Source organism: Schistocerca cancellata, chromosome 5 (assembly GCF_023864275.1).
Source record: "Schistocerca cancellata isolate TAMUIC-IGC-003103 chromosome 5, iqSchCanc2.1, whole genome shotgun sequence".
NCBI classification, from domain to species: Eukaryota; Metazoa; Arthropoda; class Insecta; order Orthoptera; family Acrididae; genus Schistocerca; species Schistocerca cancellata.
Genome location: NC_064630.1, coordinates 651293517 through 651316899, shown reverse-complemented (window position 1 = coordinate 651316899; position 23383 = coordinate 651293517). Strand labels below are relative to the sequence as shown.

At 45.4% G+C, this 23383-nt stretch overlaps 1 protein-coding gene and 1 pseudogene across 1 annotated transcript in view; one reads left to right on the top strand and one right to left on the bottom strand.

The window, feature by feature from the left end:
- The window catches only part of LOC126188194 (trypsin-1-like), a 48035-nt gene extending 34884 nt beyond the window's left edge, over positions 1–13151 (bottom strand). The window contains exons 1-2 of the mRNA XM_049929736.1: positions 12941–13151; positions 6619–6711 (exon numbers count right to left, since the gene is read on the bottom strand). Of these exons, the coding sequence (XP_049785693.1) occupies positions 6619–6711; positions 12941–13060 (213 nt within the window). The 5' untranslated portion in view covers positions 13061–13151. The remainder of the gene's footprint in view (positions 1–6618; positions 6712–12940) is intronic.
- LOC126189782 (5S ribosomal RNA) lies at positions 3664–3781 on the top strand (annotated as a pseudogene).
- Positions 13152–23383: the final 10232 nt, after the last annotated feature.

The following is a 23383-nucleotide window of genomic DNA, read 5'->3' as shown; positions in this document are numbered from 1 at the left end:
ACCTGTACAGAAAATTGGAATAGAGATCAACATAAACATCATTTCCGCTCTTTTTATTGCTCACGAAAACCACATATTGCATGTTGTAACACCATACAGCGAGACCTTCAGAGGTGGTGTTCCAGATTGCTGTACACACCGGTACCTCTAATACCCAGTAACACGTCCTCTTGCTTTGATGCATGCCTGTATTCGTCGTAGCATACTATTCACAACTTCATCAAGCCACTGTTGGTCCAGATTGCCCCACTCCTCAAAGGCGATTCGGCGTAGATCCCTCAGAGTAGTTGCTGTGTCACGTAGGCCGCAAACAGTCCTTTTCAATCTATGCCAGGCATGTTCGATAGGGTTCATGTCTGGAGAACATGCTGGCCACTCTAGCCGAGAGATGTTATCCTGAAAGAAGTCATTCACAAGATGTGCACGATTGGGGCGCGAATTGTCGTCCATGGAGACGAATGCCTCACCAATATGCTGCCGATATGGTTGCACTATCGGTCAAAGGATGGCATTCACGTATCGTACAGCCGTTACGGCGCCTTCCATGACCACTAGCGGCGTACGTCGACCCCACATAATGCCACCCCAAAACAGCAGGGAACCTCCACCTTGCTGAACTCGCTGGACAGTGTGTCTAAGGCGTTCACCCTGACCGGGTTGACTCCAAATACGTCTCCGACAGTTGTCTGGTTGAAGGAATATGCGACACTCAACGGTGAAGAGAACGTGATGCCAATCCTGAGCGGTCCATTCGGCATGTTGTTGGGCCCATCTGTAACGTACTGCTTGGTGTCGTGGTTGCGAAGATGGACGTCGGGAGTGAGGTTGTGCATGATAGAGCCTATTGCGCATAGTTTGAGTCGTAACACAACGTCCTATGGCTACACGAGAAGCATTATTCAACATGGTGGCGTTGCTGTCAGGGTTCCTCCGAACCATAATCCGTAGGTAGCGGTCATCCACTGGCGTAGTAGCCCCTGGGGCGTCCTGAGCGATGCATGTCATCGACAGTTCCTGTCTCTCTGTATCTCCTCCATGTCCGAACAATATCGCTTTGGTTCACTCCGAGACGACTGGACACTTCCCTTGTTGAAAGCCCTTCCTGGCACAAAGTAACAATGCGGACGCAATCAAACCGCGGTATTGATCGTCTAGGCATGGTTGAACTGCAGACAACAAGAGCTGTGTACCTCGTTCCTGGTGGAATGACTGGAACTGATGATCGGCTGTCGGTCCCACTCCGTCTAATAGGCGCTGCTCATGCATGATTGTTTACATTTTTGGGCGGGTTTAGTGACAGCTCTGAACAGTCAAAGGGACTGTGTCTGTGATACAATATCCACAGTCAACGTCTGTCTTCAGGAGTTCTGATGTGATGCAAAACTTTTTTCGATGTGTGTATAATATTATTCCTTAATAATAATGAGCGTGTGGCATTGGTGGCCGGGAGACCCCTCGCGGGGCGGTTCGGCCGCCGCTCCGCAAGTTCTTTAACACCACTACGGCGACTTGCCAGTCATCTCGAGGCAGAGAAAATTCCCGTCCCCACTGGGAATCGAACCCTGGGCGCGGGGAGCGAGACCACGAGCCGCGGACGTATTATTCCCTTAAACTGATGTAAAGTTAAGCCGTGGCAGCATAGTGTTAGACAGCCAACCGGTTGAACATAAGTGATAGGTACACTGACCTAGGTTTTGACGCCTGCTACGGGTGCCTTCATCAGAATGAAAGTTTGCTAATGTATGATGTTTCCAGTTGAGCACACGGGGCAAAGGGTAGAACGTTTTACTTCACTGCTGACTTGAGAACAGCTGCTCTAAATTCTGATCAGTGCTTTTTAGCAACGTAAATTTACGATGTGGCACAATGTCACTCTGAAGAAGACACTGTACCTGAGCAACCGGTTGGCTGTATAATCCTATGTTGAAACTGTCTGTAGTATACGGTAGCTGAGTAATAGTCACGTTCAAAACTGTTGAATAAATAAATACACGTTACCCGAAATTTTCGTGGTTTTCTTGATGCCTTTATCTAGATAGTTCGAAACTGCGCGGTGCTTGTCACAGAAAATACAATGTCTGACAAAAGAAGCTAAGAGTCCAGGAGGAGGAAACGAAATGAAACTTGACGGGTTGAGACGGCATGTGATGCTATTTGATTGATTGCAAAATCGAGTCATATTTTCAAATAACTTGACGCTGTGAGCCCATTTGTCAGTACGATGTTGCACCCCCTTTGGCCTGGAAGCACGCACTGATTTGACTGGAAAGGAGGTCGTAAAGCTGTCGTATCCTCTCCTCGTCTGGTCCACAACTGTAGTAACTGGTTCTTGATATTCTAGATACTGACAGTGGGACGGAGTTGATGTCCGAGCTGGTCCCGCGCGTGTTGAATAGGGGACAGATTTGGGGATCTAGCTGGCCTCGCAAGTACCGCAACATCATGCAGACTGTTCGTAGAGATACGTGCCATGTGTGGACGAGCGTTGTCTTGTTGAAAAAGGGTATCACTATACTGTCGCATGAGAGGTAATACACGAGGACGCAGGATTTCGGTGACATACCATCGGAGTTCTGCCAATTACTAACAGCCGTGACTTGAAGTCATACCCGATGGTTCCCCACATCGTGAGGCCGGGAGTGACACTGCTGTGGCTCTCAAAAAACATCGGAAGAACGGGATCTCTCTCCAGGTCGCCGTCGTACTCGCCGACCATGGTTATCCGAAATACACAGTGCAGAACCGCGATTCATCGCTGAACACAATGCGACGCTATTCGTCCATGCCTCCAGGCACATCAGCACTCCAAACGCAGCCGTTTGTGTTGTGTTAACGGCAGGCTACGCACGGGACGGTAATTCGTTAGTCCCGCTGCTGCTAGTCTCCGACCAAACGTTACAGGAAGTCCATCGTTTGTTCTCTATGGTAGGCGCAGATGTGAAGGGGCTCCGATGTGTTTGGCGCACAACACGGCGGTCCTCCCTCGTGGGAGTCAGACGAGGTCGACCGAAACGTTGACGACGAGTATTCCTGCATTTACGTTCTCGTGTACTCCAGCATCGGGCCACTGTCACATCCGGATGCCCCACAAATCTGGATATTGCACGATTCGAACATCCGGCCTACTGGAGACCCACAATGAGCGCTTTTCAAGCCCCGTCAGGTGCCCTACGGGGCTTGATAACAACAATAAACACGAACACCACTAATGCATTCTGTTGGTCGTTCTACCTGTCACAGAGAAATGCAACTCCAATTCTTTACATACCTGCCGCAGGTGTGTACGTGTACGACGTCACACTTACGTCCTACCATGTCTTCTAGGTGCTTCACTTTTTTGTCAGGCAGCGTATTTGAGATCAGTTTCTTCTTACAGTTTTCCTGATTAGCTCTAACAAACGCCGCAATGAAAGAACAATAGTGACGGATAGTTCACGTTGCAAATGTTGACAAGTATTGACAGTAAATCAGTGCTTCGATATAATGTCTACAGTGCTAGGAGAATATCGCCCTATCGTTTGCAGATGGTTAAGAGAGATTTAGAGGGGAAAAGAGGGTCTCGAATTTCGTGTGTCGTTATGAGAGGAATATTCGCCTCGTTTTGCAACTTAAATTCATGCCGTTGCACAACAGCAAATTTAAAGGGAACCTTCTTTAGGTAGTGCCAACAGCCTTGCCGCAGTGATAACACCGGTTCCCGTCAGATCACCGAAGTCAAGCGCTGTCGGGCTGGGCTAGCACTTGGATGGGCGACCATCCGGTCTGCCGAGCGCTGTTGGCAAGGAGTGTGCACTCAGCCCTTTTGAGGCAAACTGAGGAGCTACTTGATTGAAAAGTAGCGGCTCCGGTTTCCGGCCGAGAGAGCAGTGTGCTGGCCACATGCCCCTACATATCCGCATCCAGTGACGCCTTGAGGATGAAACGGCGGCCGGTCGGTGCCATTGGGACTTCCAAGGCCTGTTCGGACGGAGTTTAGTTAGCTTTTATTTTGGTTGTGGGTACCAGAAGACGGCAGAGCAGGATGCAGCAAGTTGTATCGTACGACGATGAAAAGTGCAGACCTGTGGCAAATCCTGTTCCAACCAAGTTGCAAGACAGAAATTAGGTGTCTGACGGCGAGTGTAAATATGTCGCGGTCAGAAACTTCTAGCGTTTCGAGAAAATTTTGTTATTTCTTTTTCTCTCTTTCCTTTTATTTTCTATTTTCTTGTCGTGATGGAAACGTTGAATCGAGTGGTGGTCGACACATAAACAACTCATTGAGAAGCCCTACGACAAATAATATCCACCTCATTTCCTTATGCATATAATACTGTCGCAAAATATCTAGGCAAACAGTACATTCCTTCATCACGACAACATACCTGTGCAATAATTGACATCTGGATTAACCATTTACCTATCACAAGCAGTTAAATTCTTAAACATTATTCCTATGATTCTACACTCCTGGAAATGGAAAAAAGAACACATTGACACCGGTGTGTCAGACCCACCATACTTGCTTCGGACACTGCGAGAGGGCTGTACAAGCAATGATCACACGCACGGCACAGCGGACACACCAGGAACCGCGGTGTTGGCCGTCGAATGGCGCTAGCTGCGCAGCATTTGTGCACCGCCTCCGTCAGTGTCAGCCAGTTTGCCGTGGCATACGGAGCTCCATCGCAGTCTTTAACACTGGTAGCATGCCGCGACAGCGTGGACGTGAACCGTATGTGCAGTTGACGGACTTTGAGCGAGGGCGTATAGTGGGCATGCGGGAGGCCGGGTGGACGTACCGCCGAATTGCTCAACACGTGGGGCGTGAGGTCTCCACAGTACATCGATGTTGTCGCCAGTGGTCGGCGGAAGGTGCACGTGCCCGTCGACCTGGGACCGGACCGCAGCGACGCACGGATGCACGCCAAGACCGTAGGATCCTACGCAGTGCCGTAGGGGACCGCACCGCCGCTTCCCAGCAAATTAGGGACACTGTTGCTCCTGGGGTATCGGCGAGGACCATTCGCAACCGTCTCCATGAAGCTGGGCTACGGTCCCGCACACCGTTAGGCCGTCTTCCGCTCACGCCCCAACATCGTGCAGCCCGCCTCCAGTGGTGTCGCGACAGGCGTGAATGGAGGGACGAATGGAGACGTGTCGTCTTCAGCGATGAGATTCGCTTCTGCCTTGGTGCCAATGATGGTCGTATGCGTGTTTGGCGCCGTGCAGGTGAGCGCCACAATCAGGACTGCATACGACCGAGGCACACAGGGCCAACACCCGGCATCATGGTGTGGGGAGCGATCTCCTACACTGGCCGTACACCACTGGTGATCGTCGAGGGGACACTGAATAGTGCACGGTACATCCAAACCGTCATCGAACCCATCGTTCTACCATTCCTAGACCGGCAAGGGAACTTGCTGTTCCAACAGGACAATGCACGTCCGCATGTATCCCGTGCCACCCAACGTGCTCTAGAAGGTGTAAGTCAACTACCCTGGCCTGCAAGATCTCCGGATCTGTCCCCCATTGAGCATGTTTGGGACTGGATGAAGCGTCGTCTCACGCGGTCTGCACGTCCAGCACGAACGCTGGTCCAACTGAGGCGCCAGGTGGAAATGGCATGGCAAGCCGTTCCACAGGACTACATCCAGCATCTCTACGATCGTCTCCATGGGAGAATAGCAGCCTGCATTGCTGCGAAAGGTGGATATACACTGTACTAGTGCCGACATTGTGCATGCTCTGTTGCCTGTGTCTATGTGCCTGTGGTTCTGTCAGTGTGATCATGTGATGTATCTGACCCCAGGAATGTGTCAATAAAGTTTCCCCTTCCTGGAACAATGAATTCAGGGTCTTCTTATTTCAATTTCCAGGAGTGTATATTTACAGATGCCCCAGGCGACTACTTGTTTCCACTCATGAGGGCTCGTTTAAGAGGAAGGCTGTTTTTTGTATTCGAAGAACTCTTACAGGCGCGACTCAGTCCAACCCCAGTGTAAAAACTGACATGGAAAATAAAGTTTGAGTAGTGGCATGAAAGTCCGAAAACGTTTCTTAGATGACACTTTTCAGAAAAGAAAGTACAACACTCTCTAATACTACTATATATAAGTAGTAATAACACATTGCGTTTTGGGTTCCACACCTAAAACCTCTTAAGAAAGATGTTTATTTTCCACCTTGCTTGTATTTATTGACGAACGCGCATTAATTTACCCACGATTCGCGGAAATGAAGGATAGAAAGCAGAAGATGGAAAAGAAGTATGTCTTTCTCGATATTATAAAATTAAAGGCGGAAGTGTTGTGGAAAGAAGCAGGTGGCAATGTTGATGTAAAGTAGCATCCAATTCTAAATATCTGTCACTGGAATGGGAAGACAACCGAGAAGGAGAGATTTATCAGCAGCCTAGTTTCCTGAGGGGAAATTCCGCTCATCACATGAGCTTTATTGCCAAGAGTTAAATGAAAAACACTTGAAGCGACGCCAGATTCCTATATTAAATTAGGATAAAAAGTGGTAGATACTACGGAATATTTAAGAATGGAAGTAGTCATAGTGTTTCCGGTGTTGCCTTGTGATATTTACGTTCAGCGTGCACGGAACAGCAGAATTTGCTTCAGTACTAACCTGTATTTCCGGGAATGGTATGTCATCATCGTCGTTGTCCTGACCTTGCGATACGTCGTCATAAATCTCGTCGATCGACGAATTCTCAGCAGGCTGTAACAGAAATACAAGGTTTACAGGTTTTAATTTCCAAAAGCGATAACTGCAAGTAACAGTAACAGAAATTTCAACATACAGAAGAAATACTTTACATAACTTCTACTATTCCCTTTTGCCAGGCTGCATTATAACATTCACAATGGTTCTCTTCTCATATTTCGTGCTTACTGGTCTGCTGGATTCCTGAATTTAAAATTTACCCTGCTATACCAGTCTGTTGGACGGATGAACTGCATTTGAGGGCAGCATGTATGTGACTTCGTCTTACAAGTAAGTTTTGCAAGACGATAAGTAACTTAATTACATGTTACTCCGTTACAGGATACAAGCACATCTCAACGGGCTTCTTAAAGACTAACCTCCTCCTCCTCCACCAGCACAAAGACCTGCAACGACTTCCCACACCCGGGTTCCCGGGTTCGATTCCCGGCGGGGTCAGGGATTTTCTCTGCCTCTTGATGGCTGGGTGTTGTGTGATGTCCTTAGGTTAGTTAGGTTTAAGTAGTTCTAAGTTCTAGGGGACTGATGACCATAGATGTTAAGTCCCATAGTGCTCAGAGCCATTTGAACCATTTTTTTGAACCTGCAACGAACAAGTGCGTTTCCGACTGCGCATGAGCGTCGCGATTGTACGGTTCTGAAAATGACGACTGAACGTCTATTTGACAGCATGAAGAAAGAATGTGAACTGTAATTTGCGTCAAGTGTCAGTTGAAATACGAATGTACCTAAAATTTGTGTTAGAATGAATCACTTGGGGTTTTCCTGTTTTTACTTGTCAGAACGTATTGTAGCTGTTCCTTCAACCTACGAAAGTCATACAAGTGAAAATTTCTTTCCATTCAGGAGAGAACATTTTTGTGGGTTCCACAAACTCTGAATGATGATCAAAGAGGATAAAGACGATGCAAGGGGATTTATCATTTTTATAGGTGGAAAGAACTTCTTAGAAATGAAGAATAGTAAAACTAGTCAGAAAAGACTGTTTTTTTTTTATATCTGACGGATAAAACCCAACGACACTGCCAGCAGCCTGAAGCAAATGCTAATGACAGACACTAAATACCTCTTGTTCTGATAAAACTTTCACATTATAATTGTAGCGAAATGGACACTTTCACTAAAAGGCAGAAGCTTGCAGAAGATTGCCTTTCGTGCTCCATTGAGATGCAAAAAGATGAAGGCAACATCACAGCAAAGCCCATGTTCATCTTGAAGCTGTAACTCTCACTTATTGGGCTTAGCGATATCGGGATATCGCGAACCCTGCACCTTCGTAACCGAACACGTTGTTCTGTCTACGCCGGCCGTGGTGGCCAAGCGGTTAAAGGCGCTACAGTCTGGAACCGCGCGGCCGCTACGGCCGCAGGTTCGAATCCTGCCTCGGGCGTGGATGTGTGTGATGTCCTTAGGTTAGTTAGGTTTAAGTAGTTCTAAGTTCTAGGGGACTTATAACCTTAGAAGTTAAGTCCCATAGTGCTCAGAGCCATTTGAAGCATTTTGTTCTGTCTACAGACAAGCCTAAAAATGCTTCGCAGCAAAGATTGTTTCTGTTTACTCGTGATTCACTATTTTCTTCGAACGAATACCATACAAATGCGGCGAATGAGTCATATGTATCGGTTAAATTACAGTGATGTACGACAAGAGACACGTCTCGATCAGGTTCTCTTAACAGTTGGCATATGAAAAGTAGCCAGTTTGAGAATATGCGTTGAGGAGGGACAAGAAAAAAGAGGTGGCGAGTATAGCGAATGTTGGAAGATAGGTTCATTGGCCATAAAAATTGAACAGACTGAACTGGGAACCTTGCGCAGTATACGGTTTCTATTAATGGTGGTTATGAGAATGATGAAAGTGTATGAAAATAAAGACTATGTGGAAGGTGCAGGGGCTTTATGTCCTTCTCATCAAGTGCTCATCATCCTGTCCAGAAGTTAAGTAAAGTAGTTTCAACTCGAATATTGATTTTATCTCCACAGTAATGTATAAAGACAGAGGGCAGTGATTATGAGCCAGTCAAACATCTCTTCACTTTGTGCTCTGTGGTGCGACGAAGCGCGAAGCATTACTCACGCCTGAGCTGGATCCGCGCGCTCCTAGCGATATGTGGCATGCATGTGCCATATTAAAGCACTGATCAACAAAGAAACGTTTATCGATGGACTCTGAACAATTCTCTGAAGTATTAATTTTCTGAAACAGTTTCAGCGAAGGTCACCATTCGCACTCTGACCCCCAAGACATGGCTTACATATTCACTATTCGTGTATCAGTTTAGATACATTCAAAAATATCCCCCTAGTGGGTCTTTAGACTAACAAACGTACACCACTGACAGCAAGTACATCATCTCCAATTAGTTCCTTGGAACTTCCGCTAAAGCCTTCACTAAGGGAAACTGGAGTAACATTTCAAAACTGCATAGCGTTTCAAAATCAAAACACTTCAAATTTACACAGTAGAAAATACTTTTTATTTACTTTCAGTAAACCCCCCTGTCCCCCACGCCCTTCTATTTCATTAGACCCCCTTCAGCTAGCTAACCGCTCCACAATCCCATCCGAGGACTCTGCGTTCCAATCACTTGCACACACATTAATACACTTTACAAGTCCACAAAAACAGGAGATGTTGACCAGTACTCCACAACAACGCAATTAAATCACAAACTGTGGATTTACTTAAGTTTTACATATTGAAACAATAGCTGTGTTGATCATTGTGGATCACTAACTCCTGACTTTATCTATATATACATCTACATGATTCCACTCTCGAAAAACACGTGAAAGAAATGGGTACTTGAATCTTACCGTGCGAACGTTGATTTCTCTTACTTTATTACAATGGACATTTCTGCCTGTAGAGCTGGATGTCAAAAAATATTTTGTCGCTCGGAAGAAGAAGTTGACGATTGCCATTTCGCGAAAAGGTCTCGCAGCAAATAAGAAATTGTTTCAACTCGCTTATCAATGCATGACTTACTCCTATTTCCCAATAATACAAGACGAGCTGCCCTTCACTGAACTTTTTCGATATGCTCCGTCAATCCTATATGGTAAGAATTCCGCACCATGCTGCAATACTCCAGACGAGAACGAACAAGTGTAGTGTGGGCACTCGCTTCAGTAGGTCTGGCGCATCTTTTAAGTATTCCGTCAATAAACGTAATGTTTGGTTCGCCTTCCCAACCACAGTAACTGTGTAATGGTTCCAATTTAAGTTGTTCAGAACTGTAATCGCTAAATATTTTGTTGAATCTTCTATCTCTAAAGTTTTTTTTATGATTTATCATTTAATCGAAATTCTACGCAACTTTCTTAGTACTTATATGGAGGCCCTCGTACTTTTTTTGTTTAGGATCAACTGGCACTTTTCGCACCATTTCGATCAAATCCTTTTGGTGTTCGTTTTGATCTGATTACTTTACTAAACGGTAAACGACAGAATCATGAGCAAACATTGTTTACATAGATTAAGAATTGCAGAGGGTGTACAACAGATCCTTAGGGGAAAAAAACCGTTGTTCTTGCACTTACAAAATGTAAAAGTGATTTTTGTGAAAGTTTTACCTCAAAATGTTGTGAATTTTAACAGCATAAAATTAACAACGGAACTATTACTAAGAAACTACTTTGTCTGTAATGGTTAAGTTTGCATGTAATTGTAAAAGTAATTATTTTCTGCGCTACGTTTACGAAAGTCTTTTTCTTTTCATTACACTCACGGCAAACTTTAGACTAATAATATCAACGAAACAGCCGCCTAACCGACGGCCTAAGAGAGCGAGAGCATGCTGCAAATCCGTGCACCTGCTCTGTAGCTTAGGTGCCTTTTGCAGGCCAATTTAAGGTCATTTCCTATCTTGTCCGTTTCGATTTCCCCTACACATTGTGGTACAGTGTAAGTAGCTGCCGTTTACTAAACTAAAATTAACTCCGTCCCAACTGGCCCCGGAAGGCCTAACGGTACCGCCCGACCGCCGTGTCATCCTCAACAGATAGGCGTCACTGGATGCGAATATGAAAGAACATGTGGTCAGCACGTCGCTCCGTTGGTCTTAATCAGATTTCGTGCTCGGAGCCGCACTTCTCAGTGAAGTAGCTCCTCAATTGGCCTCACAAGGGCTGAGTACATCCTGCTTGCCAGCAGCACTTGGCAGTCCTGGATGGTCACCAATCCAAGTGATAGACAAGCCCGACAGCGCTTAATTTCGGTGATCTGATGGTAACCTGTGTCACCGCTGCGGCAAGGCCGTTGCCCAGTTATCGTTTACACTCTGAATAAAAGTTGACTAGAAGAAGGAACAATACTTAATCGGCAAGTTCAAGTGGTTGCATATGCGGTTGACGTACCATTAATGGCAACGAATGCAAGGGCACTAAAGGGGAACTACCATACATTAGAGGAAGCAGCAAGAGAAGTAGGTTTAGAAGTAAACATAAACAAAACAAAGTATATGGTGATGGGGGAGCCCAATATAAACGGATAAAAGAATTCAATAGTAATGAATGGGAAAGAATGTGAAAGAGTGAAAACATTTAAATATTTAGGGTCTGTAATAACAGAGGACAATAAAGTAGTAGTAGTAATTTAAGAAAGGATAGTGAGTGGAAAGCGTTGCTATTTTGTCTTGCAGAGTGTATTTAATTCCAAGAATGTTAGTAGGGATACAAAAATTAAAATATGCACGACCGTATTAAGACCTATAGTAATATATGTATCAGAAGGTTGGGTATTGACATTAAAGGAGGAGAACTGATTATTGAGATGGGAAAGAAAGATACTGAGAAGGATTTTTGGAGCAGTGAGAGAGGAAGATGGCTGGAGAGTAAGGACAAATGTAAAACTACAAACACTTTTTGGACAGATGGATATTGTTGTTAAAATTAAGCACGGAAGAATAAGATGGGCAGGACATATACAGAGAATATCAAAAACTCGAAGTGTCACGAAAGTTTTCATGGGAAAACCTGACAGGAGAAGGAGAAGAAGTAGACCCAGGAAAAGGTGGCTGGACGATATGGAAGAAGAACTAAAGGCGATGGGAATAAGAAATTGGAGAAGGAAGGCGATGAACAGAGAAGAATGAGGCACGGGATACAGATGGCCAAGGTTCTTCAAGGACTGTAGAGAGAACCAAGAAGAATAAGAATAAGATTTTTTTATGTTTTACGTACTAGTTTAGCGAGATGAGCATACATAATGACCATCATATTGGGCGAACTGATCATAAAACAATAGAAAAATTTTTTGTGATCAAAGACTGTTTTCAAAATGGTTCAAATGGCTCTGAGCACTATGGGACTTAACTTCTAAGGTCATCAGTCCCCTAGAACTTAGAACTACTTAAATCCTAACTAATCTAAGGACATCACACACATCCATGCCCGAGGCAGGATTCGAACCTGTGACCGTAGCGGTTCTGACTGTAGGGCCTAGAACGGCTCGGGCACCCCGGCCGGCTGACAGTTTTTAATTCTGCAAATTATATTAATTTTATGTCAGAATGCTTGACCGCATTTTCATAGTAAGCCTATCGCGACCAATACAGCGCGACATTGGCTCTGCTACTTGCTACAAGACTACATAACTAATTGTTGCGCCGCTTGAAATAACAATGGGTTGACACACTCTACCTCTGTTACGTCTTGCAGTAATAGTGTTGCTAACAATGATTTTGAGATTTCGTTAACTTTGCAGGACGCTTTCGTGAAGAATGTGCAGAGACATACTTTTTTGTCGGTGAAATTCGCCAGAATAAAATACGCCAGAATTTCCAACAGGTACGTCCACCAATCAAAATTATGTAATTAAATAAAAATCGTAGTTCGTTTCAGTGCTAGCTAGTCCCACAACATTAGATTTTTGCGATTTCATCTTTCCTTTAGCCTTACATTATAGTGATCGTGGAGTGCTAGGGTGCTTTAATCCCACTAGGTAGATCCTGGCCCTTATGACTTCGTGGCGGAGTCAATGTGGCCCACGGACTAATAAGTTTGAAGACCCCTGGTCTACATCATCATCAGATATAAAGATTAGAATCCATGTGTCTCATAAATACCAGTTATACATATGATTAACTGCAGGAATATTGGTACTTTAATTATCACGAGAGAAGGAGTACGATAATAAGTGAAAGAACACTATAGAACGCCTATTTCCTAACCTTTCTGAGATGATTTTAAGGTCGTAAGAAACTGGACAAGAGATGTCGCACCTGGTAGCGTGGGAGGTCGCCAACAGGTGGGAAGGCAGCGGTGGCGGCGGCGGCGTTGGCTGTGCCCGCGGCGGAGGCGGCCAGCGAGAGCAGCAGGAGGAAGTTGGCGCCGCGGCTCATGTCTGCAGACAGAGGCGGCGGAGCGTGCGTGGCGCTATATAGCGGCCGGCGGCGCAACTGTGTCACGGCCGAGGCCCGTGTGCGCGCCGCGCCATAGGGGCTTCTCTGACAAACTGCGGCCCTGGGCGCGGGGGAGCGCGGGAGCGCGATCCGCTCGCAAACTAATGAGCCTGCCCGCGACGAGATGTCGCGCCTTTCTTACGTCACTTCACCACGTTCACTGGGTTCATCTACATCTACATTTACACTCCGCAAGCCACCCAACGGTGTGTGGCACTTTACGTGCCACTGTCATTACCTCCCTTTCCTGTTCCAGTCGCGTATGGTTCGCGGGAAGAACGACTGCCGGAAAGCCTCTGTGCACGCTCGAATCTCTCTAATTTTACATTCATTATCTCCTCGGGAGGTATAAGTAGGGGGAAGCAATATACAGAGTGATTCAAAAAGAATACCACAACTTTAAAAATGTGCATTTAATGAAAGAAACATAATATAACCTTCTGTTATACATCATTACAAAGAGTATTTAAAAAGTTTTTTTTCACTCAAAAACAAGTTCAGAGATGTTCAATATGGCCCCCTCCAGACACTCGAGCAATATCAAACCGATACTCCAACTCGTTCCACACTCTCTGTAGCATATCAGGCGTAACAGTTTGGATAGCTGCTGTTATTTCTCGTTTCAAATCATCAATGGTGGCTGGGAGAGGTGGCCGAAACACCATATCCTTAACATACCCCCATAAGAAAAAATCGCAGGGGGTAAGATCAGGGCTTCTTGGAGGCCAGTGATGAAGTGCTCTGTCACGGGCTGCCTGGCGGCCGATCAATCGCCTCGGGTAGTTGACGTTCAGGTAGTTACGGACAGATAAGTGCCAATGTGGTGGCGCTCCATCCTGCTGAAATATGAATTGTTGTGCTTCTTGTTCGAGCTGAGGGAACAGCCAATTCTCTAACATCTCCAGATACTGTAGTCCAGTTACAGTAGCACCTTCGAAGAAAAAGGGACCAAAAACTTTATTGGCTGAAATGGCACAGAAAACGTTCACCTTAGGCGAGTCACGTTCATACTGAGTTGTTTCCCGCGGATTCTCAGTGCCCCATATACAGACATTGTGACGGTTGACTTTCCCGTTAGTGTGGAAAGTTGCTTCATCACTAAACACAATCTTTGAAACGAAAGATTCATCTGTTTCCATTTGAGCAAGGATAAAATCACAGAAATCGATTCTTTTAATCTTATCAGCTGCAGACAGTGCTTGAACCAATTTCAGACGATAAGGTTTCATAACTAACCTTTTTCGTAGGACTCTCCATACAGTTGATTGTGGAATTTGAAGCTCTCTGCTAGCTCTGCGAGTCGATTTTCCCGGGCTGCGAACAAATGCTTGCTGGATGCGTGCTACATTTTCATCACTCGTTCTCGGCCGTCCAGAACTTTTCCCTTTGCACAAACACCCATTCTCTGTAAACTGTTTATACCAACGTTTAATACACCACCTATCAGGAGGTTTAACACCATACTTCGTTCTAAATGCACGCTGAACAACTGTCGTCGATTCACTTCTGCCGTACTCAATAACACAAAAAGCTTTCTGTTGAGCGGTCGCCATCTTAGCATCAACTGACGCTGACGCCTAGTCAACAGCGCCTCAAGCGAACAAATGTACAACTAAATGAAACTTTATAGCTCCCTTAATTCGCCGACAGATAGTGCTTAGCTCTGCCTTTTGTCGTTGCAGAGTTTTAAATTCCTAAAGTTGTGGTATTCTTTTTGAATCACCCTGTATATTCGATACCTCATCCAGAAACGCACCCTCTCGAAACCTGGCGAGCAAGCTACACCGCGATGCAGAGCGCCTCTCTTGCAGAGTCTGCCACTTGAGTTTGCTAAACATCTCCGTAACGCTATCACGCTTACCAAATAACCCTGTGACGAAACGCGCCGCTCTTCTTTGGCTCTTCTCTATCTCCTCCGTCAACCCGACCTGGTAACGATCCCACACTGATGAGCAATACTCAAGTATAGGTCGAACGAGTGTTTTGTAAGGCACCTCCTTTGTTGATGGACTACATTTTTCCAATGAATCTCAATCTGGAACCCGCCTTACCAACAATTAATTTTATATGATCATTCCACTTCAAATCGTTCCGCACGCATACTCCCGGATATTTTACAGAAGTAACTGCTACCAGTGTTTGTTCCGCTATCATATAATCATACAATAAAGGATCCTTCTTTCTATGTATTCGCAATACATTACATTTGTCTATGTTAAGGGTCAGTTGCCACTCCCTGCACCAAGTGCCTATCCGCTGCAGATCTTCCTGCATTTCGCTACAATTTTCTAATGCTGCAACTTCTCTGTATACTACAGCTACCGCATCATCCGCGACAAGCCGATGGAACTTCCGACACCATCTACTAGGTCATTTATATATATTGTGAAAAGCAATGGTCCCATAACACTCCCCTGTGACACACCAGAGGTTACCTTAACGTCTGTAGACGTCTCTCCATTGAGAACAACATGCTGTGTTCTGTTTGCTAAAAACTCTTCAATCCAGCCACACAGTTGGTGTGATATTCCGTAGGCTCTTACTTTGTTTATCAGGCGACAGTGTGGAACTGTATCGAACACCTTCCGGAAGTCAAGGAAAATAGCATCTACCTGGGAGCCTGTATCTAATATTTTCTGGGTCTCATGAACAAATAAAGAGAGTTGGGTCTCACACGAGCGCTGTTTCCGGAATCCATGTTGATTCCTACAGAGTAGATTCTGGGTTTCCAGAAACGACATGATACGCGAGCAAAAAACATGTTCTAAAATTCTACAACAGATCGACGTCAGAGATATAGGTCTATAGTTTTGCGCTTCTTCTCGACGACCCTTCTTCAAGACTGGGACTACCTGTGCTCTTTTCCAATCATTTGGAACCTTCCGTTCCTCTAGAGACTTGCGGTACACGGCTGTTAGAAGGGGGCAAGCTCTTGCACATCGCCCCATTTTGACTACAGGGCTTTGATATTTCTCACCTCTCATTTTGACTTTCGGCTATGATAGCTGGACATTTCATGAAATATACGATAGAAACTTACAACTGCACAGAACCAGGTATTGGAAGGTTTAAGTCGGGATTCACAAGGAAAAAAAGATGTGCTTCACATCGGTTCCGAGAGTTCCGGAATCTGTACAGAAAACTGGAATAGAAATCAGTATAAACATCATTTCCGCCCTTCTTATTGCTCATGAAAACCACATATTGCATGTTGTACCACCATACAGCGAGAACTTCAGAGGTAGTGGTCCAGTTTGCTGTACACACCGGTACCTCTAATACCCAGTCCGCAGCTCGTGGTCTCGCGGGCGCGTTCTCGCTTCCCGAGCACAGGGTCCCTAGTTAGATTCTCGGCGGGGTAAGGGATTTTCACCTGCCTCGAGATGACTGGGTGTTTGTGTTGTCCTCATCATTTCAGCATCATTCACGAAAGGAGGGAGATTGGACTGAGGAAAGGTTGGGAATTTGTACTGGCGCTAATAACCCCGCAGTTGAGCGCCCCACAAACCAAACATCATCACCGTCATCTAATACCCAGAAGCACGTCCTCTTGCATTGATCCATGCCTGTATTCATCGTGGCACACTATCCAAAAGTTCATCAAGGCATTGCCCCACTCCTCAACGGCGATTCGGCGTAGATCCCTCAGAGTGGGTTGGTGGGTCACGTCGTCCATAAACAGCCCTTTTCAATCTCTGTCAGGCATGTTCAACAGGGTTTATGTTGGAGAACATGCTGGCCACTCTAGTCGAGCGCTGTCGTTAGGCTGAAGGAAGTCATTGGCAAGATGTGCACGGTGGGCGCGAAAATTGTCGTCCATGAAGACGAATGCTCGCCAATATGCTGCCGATATGGTTGCACTGTCGGTCGGAGGATGGCATTCACATGTGGCACAGCCGTTACGGCGCCTTCCATTACCACTAGCGGCGTACGTCGGCCCCACATAGTGCCACCCCAAAACAGCAAGGAATCTCCACCTTGCTGAACTCGCTGGACAGTGTGTCTAAGGCGTTCAGCCTGGCCAGGTTGTCTCCAAACACGACTCCGACGATGGTATGGTTGAAGGCATATGCGACACCCATCGGTGAAGGGAACATAATGCCAATCCTGAGTGGTCCATTTGGCATGTTGTTGGGCCCATCTGTACCGCGCTGCTTGGTGTTCAAATAGTTCAAATGGCTCTGAGCACTATGGGACTCAACTGCTGAGGTCATTAGTTCCCTAGAACTTAGAACTAGTTAAACCTAACTAACCTAAGGACATCACAAACATGCTGCTTGGAGTCGTGGTTGCTAAGATGACCTCGCCATGGACGTCGGGAGTGAATTTCCGCATCATACAGCCTCTTGCCACAGTTTGAGTCGTAACACGACGTTCTGTTACTGCATGAAAAGCATTGTTCAACATGGTGGCGTTGCTGTCAGGGTTCCTCCGAGCCATAATCCGTAGGTAGCGGTCATTCATTGCAGTAGTAGCCCTTGGGTGGCCTGAGCGAGGCATGTCATCGACAGTTCCTGTCTCTCTGTATCTTCTCCATGTTCGAACAACATCGCTTTGGTTCACTCCGAGACGACTGGACACTTCCTTTGTTGAGAGCCCTTCCTGGCACAATGCGGTCGCGGCCAAACCGCGGTAATGACCGTTTAGGCGTGGTTGAACTACAGACAACACGAGCTGTGTGGAATGACTGGAACTGATCGGCTATCGGACCTTCTCCGTCTGATAGGTGCTGATCATGCATGGTTGTTTACATCTTTGGGTGGGCTTAGTGACATCTCTGAACAGTCATAAGGACTGTGTCTGTGATGCAATAATCACAGTCAACGTCTGTCTTCAGGAGTTCTGGGAACCGAGGTGATGCAAAATTTTTTTGATGTGTGCATAAGGCAATGTTCCGCCGACTGACTGTCTCACTCATTGACTCATCATCGCCGAGCCGACACCACTCCGGGTAGAAACTTAAAATTTGTAGAGAGTGCTGATCTTATACAAAGACGATGTCGAAATGGAGTCTAAGGGTCAAAGACCGTCCACGAGGAAGACAGCCACACCGATGGAATACAGACCTGCGGAACGTCGTTGGAGTCAACTGTCTGAATAACGCTGACACTTTTCCTAAGCGAGGAATCAGCAGCCGACGTACCTGAGCACAGTAAGATGTAGATCCGCAACTGTAACAGAGTGTGGCGATAAGTGCATGGTGCACCTGAATCATTTTCAACTTCATGTTCCATTCACAGCTGGTGCCGCGAAGAAGATTGCAACTACCCGTCGGAATAGGCGCGAGTTTATCTAATCGAGGATCCGAAAGAGAAACTGAACTTTGATTGAGAGGAGACTAGTTTGGTTTTAGGAGAAGCAGAGGCATCTGAGGAGAGCTTTCAGCAGTAAATTCAATAGATTCCACCTTCCTCGATTTCCGAAAAGCATTCGAGACTGCTAACCAATGTATGATCATATGGAGTACAAACAAGTATCTCAGCGGATATGTGACTCGCTCTTTGAGTGTAAGGGCTTCCATCATTACCGACTAAGTACTGTGTCATTCTCCGCCAATGGTATCATTGGATACGGTAGGGAGGGTCGTGGGGTCAGCACACTGCTCTCCCAGCCGTTTTTTTCGTGATCTGGAGCCGCTCGTACTCGGTCAATAAGCGCCTCAATTGGCATCACGAGGTTGAGTACACACTGACCAGTCCTCTAGAGAAGGAAAAGTCCGTGAGAGTAAAGGAAATCAAATCCTGGTCCTTCACATGGAAGTCAGACATGCTTATCACCCAGCAACGGAGGTGTTCAAGGTTTAACCATCACTTCAATAAAATAGTCAGTTTGCAGAAATCTCTAGCCATTCACCAATGTATTCTGTGGTAGTGAGTTATTCGGACTTCGTCAGCATACTGTAATATTTTTGTGTGGACAGTGATATTCCGCTCTAAATCATGACACGAATCTGAAAGGTGCACCCTGGGGAAAGCCCTGTCCTTTGAATCTGACATAGAATATTGTTTGAGCGACCAGGGTGCTGATGAGATATATCATTCTTGAAGAAATTCCAGATTCTGTCAGCTTCTTTCCGATTTAGTTGTTTCTTATGTTGAACAGGGATTTTTTTATGCGGTGGCGAATTATTTACAAATATAGCAAAGCCATCTTTCCTATAGAAATAGTCATTCCTTAATATGACATAGTTTTTAAAGCAAACCTTCTGCTGCCACTTGGACCATATTTAGCACAACAGGCCTATATGAGACTGACTTCTGAATATTTACCTTCACAATCTTTCTCTGATGAAGGTAACTGACTTTGCATTCTGTTGCAATACTTTTATAAGTTTCATGATTTAGGCTGGAAGGGAATTAATGACGCCTGTTGTGTAGCAAGTTTCCGGACTGACCCAACTCATGTACACAAGACAGAAAAAGTGGGCCACTGCTGAATGCAACCAAAATAACAGAGCTGTGTTGCAGGTCCTGTAAACTCCGAAAGCCTGTGGTATACAGTCGTTTTTCTATACACAATGGTTACCACATGAGGCCACAAGAGAATACTGCTCATTATGGTACCTAGTCTACATCTACATCTACATCTACATGGATACTCTGCAAATAACATTTAAGTGCCTGGCAGAGGGTGCATCGAACCACCTTCACAATTCGCTATTATTCCAATCTCGTACAGCGCGTGGAAAGAACGAACACCTATATCTTTCCGTACGAGCTCTGATATCCCTTATTTTATCGTGGTGATCGTTTCTGCCTATGTAGGTCAGTGTCAACAAAATATTTTCGCATTCTGAGGAGAAAGTTGGTGATTGGCATTTCGTGAGAAGATTTCGTCGCAACGAAAACGCCTTTCTTTTAATGATGTCCAGCCCAAATCCTGTATCATTTCAATGACACTCTCTCCCATATTTCGCGATAATACAAAACTTGGTGCCCTTCTTTGAACTTTTTCGACGTACTCCGTCAATCCTATCTGGTAAGGATCCCACACCGTGCAGCAGTATTCTAAAAGAGGACGGACAAGCGTAGTGTAGGCAGTCTCCTTAGTAGATCTGTTAAAGTGTCCTGCCAATAAAACGCAGTCTTTGGTTAGCCTTCCCCACAACATTTTCTGTGTGTTCCTTACAATTCAAGTTGTTCGTAATTGTAATACCTAGGTATTTTGTTGAATTTACGGCTTTTAGATTAGACTAATGTATAATGTAACCGAAGTTTAACGAATTACTTTTAGCACTCATGTGGATGACCTCACACTTTTCGTTATTTAGGGCCAACTGCCAATTTTCGCACCATTCAGATATCCTTTCTAAATCGTTTTGCAATTTTTTTTTGATCTTCTGATGACTTTATTAGTCGATAAACAACAGCTCCATCTCCAAACAACCTAAAACGGCTGCTCAGATTGTCTCCCAAATCGTTTATATGGATAAGGAACAGCAAAGGGCCTACAACATTACCTTGGTGAACGCCAGAAATCACCTCTGTTTTACTCGATGACTTTCCGTCAATTACCTCTCTACAGGAAATCACAAATCCAGTCACATAACTGAAACGATATTTCACTACAAGCTGCTTGTGTGGTACAGTGTCGAAAGCCTTCCGGAAATCCAGAAATACGGAATCGATCTGAAATCCCTTGTCAATAGCACTCAACACTTCATATGAATAAAGAGCTAGTTGTGTTTCACAAGAACGATGTTTTCTAAACCCATGTTGACTGAGTGTCAATAGACAGTTTTTTTCTAGGTAATTCATAATGTTTGAACACAATATATTGTTCAAAAATCCTGCTGAATATCGACGTTAGGATATGGGCCTGTAATTTAGTGGATTGCTCCTACTACCTTTCTTGAATATTGGTGTGACCTGTGCAGCTTTCCAGTCTTTGGGTACGGATCTTTCGTCGAGCGAAAGCGAACAGTTGTATATGATTCTTAAGTACGGAGCTAATGCATCAGCATACTCCGAAAGGGACCGAACTGGTATACAGTCTGGACCAGAAGACTTGCTTTTATTAAGTGATTTAAGTTGCTTCACTACTCCGAGGATATTTACTTCTACGTTTCTCATGTTGGCAGCTGTTCTCGATTCGAATTCTGGAATATTTACTTCGTCTTCTTTTGTGAAGGCATTTCGGAAGGCTGTGTTTTGTACCTCTGCTTTGGCAGCACTGTCTTCGGTAGTATCTCCATTGCTACCGCGCAGAGAAGGCATTGATTGTTTCTTGCCGCTAACATACTTCACATACGACCAGAGTCTCTTTGGATTTTCTGCCAGGTTTCGAGACAAAGTTTCGTTGTGGAAACTGTTATAAGCATCTCACATTGAAATCCGCTCTAAATTTCGAGCTTTTGTAAAAGATCGCCAATCTTGGGGATTTTACGTCTGTTTAAATCTGGCATGTTTGTTTCGTTGTTTCTGCAACAGTGTTCTAACCCGTTTTGTGCACCAAGGAGGATCAGCTCCGTCGTTTGTTAATTTATTTGGTATAAATCTCTCAATTGCTGTCAATACTATTTCTTTGAATTCAAGCCACATGTGGTCTAAACTTAAAAAAATGGCTCTGAGCACTATGGGACTTAACTTCTGAGGTCAGCAGTCCCCTAGAACTTAGAGCTACTTAAACCTAACTGACCTAAGGACATCACACACATCCATGCCCGAGGCAGGATTCGAACGTGCGACCATAGCGGTCGCGTGGTTGAAGACTGTAGCGCCTAGAACCGCTCGGCCATCCCGGCCGGCGTCTAAACTTATATTATTAATTTTGGATGAGTGGAGATTGTCTCTCAGGAAGGCGATAAGTGAATTTTTATCTGATTTTTTGAATAGGTATATTTTTCACTTATTTTTGGAGGAATTGGAGATTACAATAGTCCGCAGCTCGTGGTCGTGCGGTAGCGTTCTCGCTTCCCGCGCCTGGGTTCCCGGGTTCGATTCCCGGCGGGGTCAGGGATTTTCTCTGCCTCGTGGTGACTGGGTATTGTGTGATGTCCTTAGGTTAGTTAGGTTTAAGTAGTTCTAAGTTCTAGGGGACTGCCGGCCGGTGTTGTCGAGCGGTTCTAGGCGCTACAGTCTGGAACCGCGCGACCGCTACGGTCGCAGATTCGAATCCTGCCTCGGGCATGGATGTGTGTGATGTCCTTAGGTTAGTTAGGTTTCAGTAGTTCTAAGTTGCAGGGGACTGATGACCTCAGATGTTAAGTCCGATAGTGCTCAGAGCCGTTTGAACCGTTTCTAGGGGACTGATGACCATAGATGCTAAGGCCCATAGTGCCCAGAGCCATTTGAACCATTTTAGATTACAATATAACGCGCCTAACTTTGGAGCTCCCAATTACCAATAATCCAACCCTCTGTGATTGCCCGGATCTTGCAGGCTGAGTGGTTTCCTCTGAAACAGGACATGCCACAGCATCTGGCTCAGTGACAGTGTCAGCCACAGACAGCACCTGGAACCTGTTTGTCAGACAAACCCGGGGGGCCTTACGTGCGGCCGCCTGGGAAGTCGTTCGCCGCCTGCTTCGCACAGGGGCGACCTCCCACTCGACCACAGGTGAGGGGTCAGCCTCTGTGCGAGCAGTAACTGGGTTGGCCACCGGTGAGGACCGATCAGAGTTCTCGGACGTGCTGGACGTACGTTGGATCCCCTGATTAGGAACTTGTAGTATGTCACAAAATCGGTCTACTTTCTACGCAAACGAAAGTGCGAGAACTGTGTCTATTAGATATTAAATTTACACGCAGAAACTCTAGAAACTAAACTATTAAAGCACACAGATGATATAATAAAATTCGCTTCTGGTTAGAAACTCGTAAATGTCACAAAAGCGGTTACTTCCTTGTTGCTGCGTCTGTCTCGGTCGGCTACGACTGCCAGACGTCAACTAATACCACAATACAACAAATATTAAAAAACACATTATTAGAGATGAGACAGTCCCTAACGCTTGTACATTAAACTTCATTACAGTAAGTGACACCGCAGAAGTCTTATCACACTCATCAAATGACATGACAAGTTGTCCATGAGCCGTTAACAAAACAAAGCTTGAGTGTGTGTGATTGAGACTCAAATAGGCCTAAAGAGACGTAAAATATCGAAATGCTCACCAGTATCAGTTTACATGGCCAAATCTCCGAACCTGGAAATAAATGACGATACATTTAGCACCGCACCGGGAACCCCATAAAGCTTACATTGCCACTGAGAAGTAACCACGAAAGGTACGTAATAAATTGCAACATACAAGTGTGAAAA